Source organism: Triticum dicoccoides, chromosome 7B, assembly GCF_002162155.2.
Source record: "Triticum dicoccoides isolate Atlit2015 ecotype Zavitan chromosome 7B, WEW_v2.0, whole genome shotgun sequence".
Classification (NCBI taxonomy): Eukaryota; Viridiplantae; Streptophyta; class Magnoliopsida; order Poales; family Poaceae; genus Triticum; species Triticum dicoccoides.
Window position 1 is genome coordinate 767,095,665 of NC_041393.1, and position 3,644 is coordinate 767,099,308.

At 41.7% G+C, this 3,644-nt stretch overlaps 1 protein-coding gene across 1 annotated transcript; it reads left to right on the forward strand.

Annotated features, from left to right (window-relative positions):
• Positions 1-1,352: 1,352 nt before the first annotated feature.
• LOC119341716 (mucin-5AC-like) lies at positions 1,353-2,015 on the forward strand. Its single transcript, XM_037613576.1, has one exon. The coding sequence runs from the start codon at positions 1,353-1,355 to the stop codon at positions 2,013-2,015; it is 663 nt and encodes a 220-aa protein (XP_037469473.1).
• Positions 2,016-3,644: the final 1,629 nt, after the last annotated feature.

Sequence of the window (3,644 nt, forward strand, 5' to 3'; positions counted from 1 at the left end):
GCTTCCCTCCCTTTAGGTCTCATTGTAGCTTTTATGTGTGAGAGGCTTGATCATGGGCATAAGCACAACAATTTTCCATTTCATTGGTGCGTGCGCAAGAGCAATGAACTCGGAAGGGTTTCTTTTCTAACGTGATTTGCTTCATTCCTAGATATAGCTCATCGTCTGTGCCCTCTTTTCGGTCCATGACGTGGATATTCCTATTGAAACAAAGGTCTGGAATTCACAGTTTGATGGATTAGTAGTCAGTTACCGTATTCCTCATTTTTCTGTTTGCCTGGTCTCCCCTTGCTATGCTGAATCAAGTTTGCTTGCCAGCCTTCCGTTTAGTTTACTATGAGAAGTTACATGCATGAGGCATGATAAATGCATTCCTTATATTTTCTCTCTCTCTGCTAACTTTGACTTCCTTTTTCTTTCATACATTGCTCCTTCTACAGTCCTCATATGAGAAGTTGGGGTTCCAGCAGCATTCTCACAAATAGGTACTATTCATTTGCTTCAGAGAGATGTCGGTTGATTTTGCGTTTAACTGGATTTGGAAAGCCAGGTGCAATATGAAATGGAAAGGTGTTCGCCTGGCTTCTCTTGGCTGACAGGCTGAATATGAGAAATATGCCACGCATGAGGTACTACAGAGTTGCTAATGACTATACATGCTTGCTGTGTGATAATCCTCCCGAGGAAACCCTGGCAATTCTCTGGGGTGACTTGGCCAAACTCTGAATGCAGACTTGAGATGTTGCACATGGGAAAACAAACTTGGCACAAACCCCTGTTCATGGAAACTTTCATTGTTGGCGTATGGAGGATCTAGATGGAAGAAGAAATGACAAGTCCTTCAGAGGAATGCCCATGCAAGCATTATCCAACAACAACAAGTCTGCTTATTCATGCATGCACACCCTCAGAAGACCACAATCGGCCTAAGAGCCTAAGAAATCTTCTCTGCTCAAACTATGTATGCTTATCTATACGAGGCATCTCTGCCTATGTTGCTTGCTTTTTGAAAGCATTGTAAATGGATATCAAAACTTCTTATAATGCTATGCATCAGCATCGTACCTAAGTATATATTTCCGTATGACTAAATATTCTGACGAGCTTGCTTCCAATGCTTGGTTTTCTCTCGCCCTTTGTGCCATTGGCGCAACGGGTCATCTAGTATCCAACAAAGCAAAAGAGACTGACCGGTTAAGCACGTCAACAACCAATTATGCTCCTATATATATACATTGCCATCGATGCAGGCTTCCACAACCCAACCGGAGCAAAGCAAACACCACATCCACCTCACTCAGCTCAGCTCACCTCATCTCGAAGAAGAAAAGGAAGCAAAACAAAATCGTGTCATGTTTCTAGGAAAGTATCACGGTCAGAAGAAGGTGAGGTCATTGACGGGACCGCCCACAACCCCAAGAACACCAACACCGGCGAGTACCTCAAGACCGCCATCAACAACAGTGGCTCCGCTGGTGGCCTCAACAACGTCACCAAGGGTGACTACACCTGTGGCCTCAAGATCTTCAGCAAGGGTGGCTTCCTCCACCGCATTAAGAACGTCAGCAATGGCAGCTCAGCCCGCGGGCTCAAGAATACCAGCAACATCCGTTCAACCCGCCACCTCAAGAACGACAACAACAACAAATCCACACGTGACCACAAGAACGTCAACAACAACAAATCGGTACGTGACCTCAATGACAACAGCATCAAATACACATGCAACCTCAAGAACGCCAACAACGGCAAATATATATGCGACCTCAAGAACATCAGCAGCATCAGCGACGGTGGCTCCTTCTGCGACCTCAAGAATGTCAACAAGAGCAACTCGGTCCGCGACCACACGAACGTCAACGGGAGCAACGATGGCGTCAAACCGGTCGACGACACTGCAGCCAGGTGCGTCGACCTCAAGAACGGCTAGGACGACGGCCCCGCCCTTGTCTGCGATGACAAGTCGTAGTCGTGCCGCTCCCACACGTCCAACCGCTTCTAGCACACGCCGGTGATCTCCATCCATGTACGGCGTCCATCTTCGATGAAGTTAAGTGTGTTGAGACCAATTCAGTTATATTACAGTAAGTTAATAAATTTATAAACTCGATTGGTTCGAGCCCGTGACATGTAAGCCAGTGTGTTCCAATTGATGAATAGATGGTCTACGGACTTGGATGTAATTTATGTTACATGTGTTGTACTTTATACTGTAATGATATTGATGAATAGAATGAAAGTTTTTCCAACAAAAAAAAATTAAGTGTGCCAGTTCACGTTGCGGCTATTTATGTTTTTCCTGGTGTTATCGAGTCATGTTGTCCGATGACCAAATAAAGGAAATGAATCAGAAAAGAAGTATACATGATTAATGAACTACATCTGGCTTGTGTGTATTCGTCCCAGTTTCTTGCGAAATTCGTTAGCAGCGATCTAAGACTGGAGAAGTCCAGTGGTGGAGTTCAGAGTTGTCTTACTGCCATATCAGCAACCAATTACAGCTAGCATTACCCCCATGGAAAATAAGTGGAACGGCTCAAGGTAGGGAGGTAGCAATTGAGCAGCGGCAAGACTCTAGAGATGGGTAAGCGGTGTTCTTATGTAGTGGTATTAACTTACTTAACTTGCTCTACTGTCAAAAAAAAACTTACTTAACTTGCTCCAATATTAGTGGTTAACGAGATGCAGTTGTAGCAGGAGGAGTAAATTAAATAAAGAAGAGAAGGTCGACGAAGCTAGGCAGCTTGTGCGTGCGATGTGATGGCCGGCCGACTCCTATTCATTTTTGAAGCTTGACATGAACTTTGCTTATTGGCCAGCTGATGAAATATAATCTATCTATATCTACCTATCTATCTATCTATCTATCTATCTATCTATCTATCTATCTATCTATCTATATCTATATCTATATCTATCTATCTATATCTATCTATATCTATATCTATATCTATCTATCTATACTTCTATATCTATATCTATATCTATATCTATATCTATATCTATCTATCTATCTATCTATATCTATACTTCTATATCTATCTATCTATCTATCTATATCTATCTATATCTATATCTATATCTATCTATATCTATCTATATCTATACTTCTACTAATTTAAGACTTCCTAGAAATTCTCACGGTAATCAGTAATTATGAGCCGTTAATCTGGTGGGACCGAGTTATTACGGTCTAGATTAACCCATGTAGTCCTCAATGTTGGATTGTTTTTCTTTCTTATTAGAAGGCCCACAATGCTTACACGGTTGTTGATAGAAGTAAAACAAGAAAAAAAAACAGAAGAAAAAATTCCTTAGATAGCCATGCTTTCACGTACAATTGGGGAAATAGGAGGAAAAAAACAAGAAACCAAAACAGATACGATCTAACAACCATCTCAATCTTTCCTTCAAAAAAAAAAAACTCCTATCTCAATCTATCTAGCTACTCCACGTCTCTTCCTCCCTGACTTATTACGGTGTAGATCGGCCCATATAATTCTCGCTTGAATGTTTTCTCAGTTGGGAAAAAATCTACGTTAATCCTAGAGAAAAAGTTAAATTGTCCATCCGATCTCTATGTTAGTTATATGTATACAGACACGAAAAGGAAGGTAAAAAAAAGCTCGCAGAACCTTCCTTCC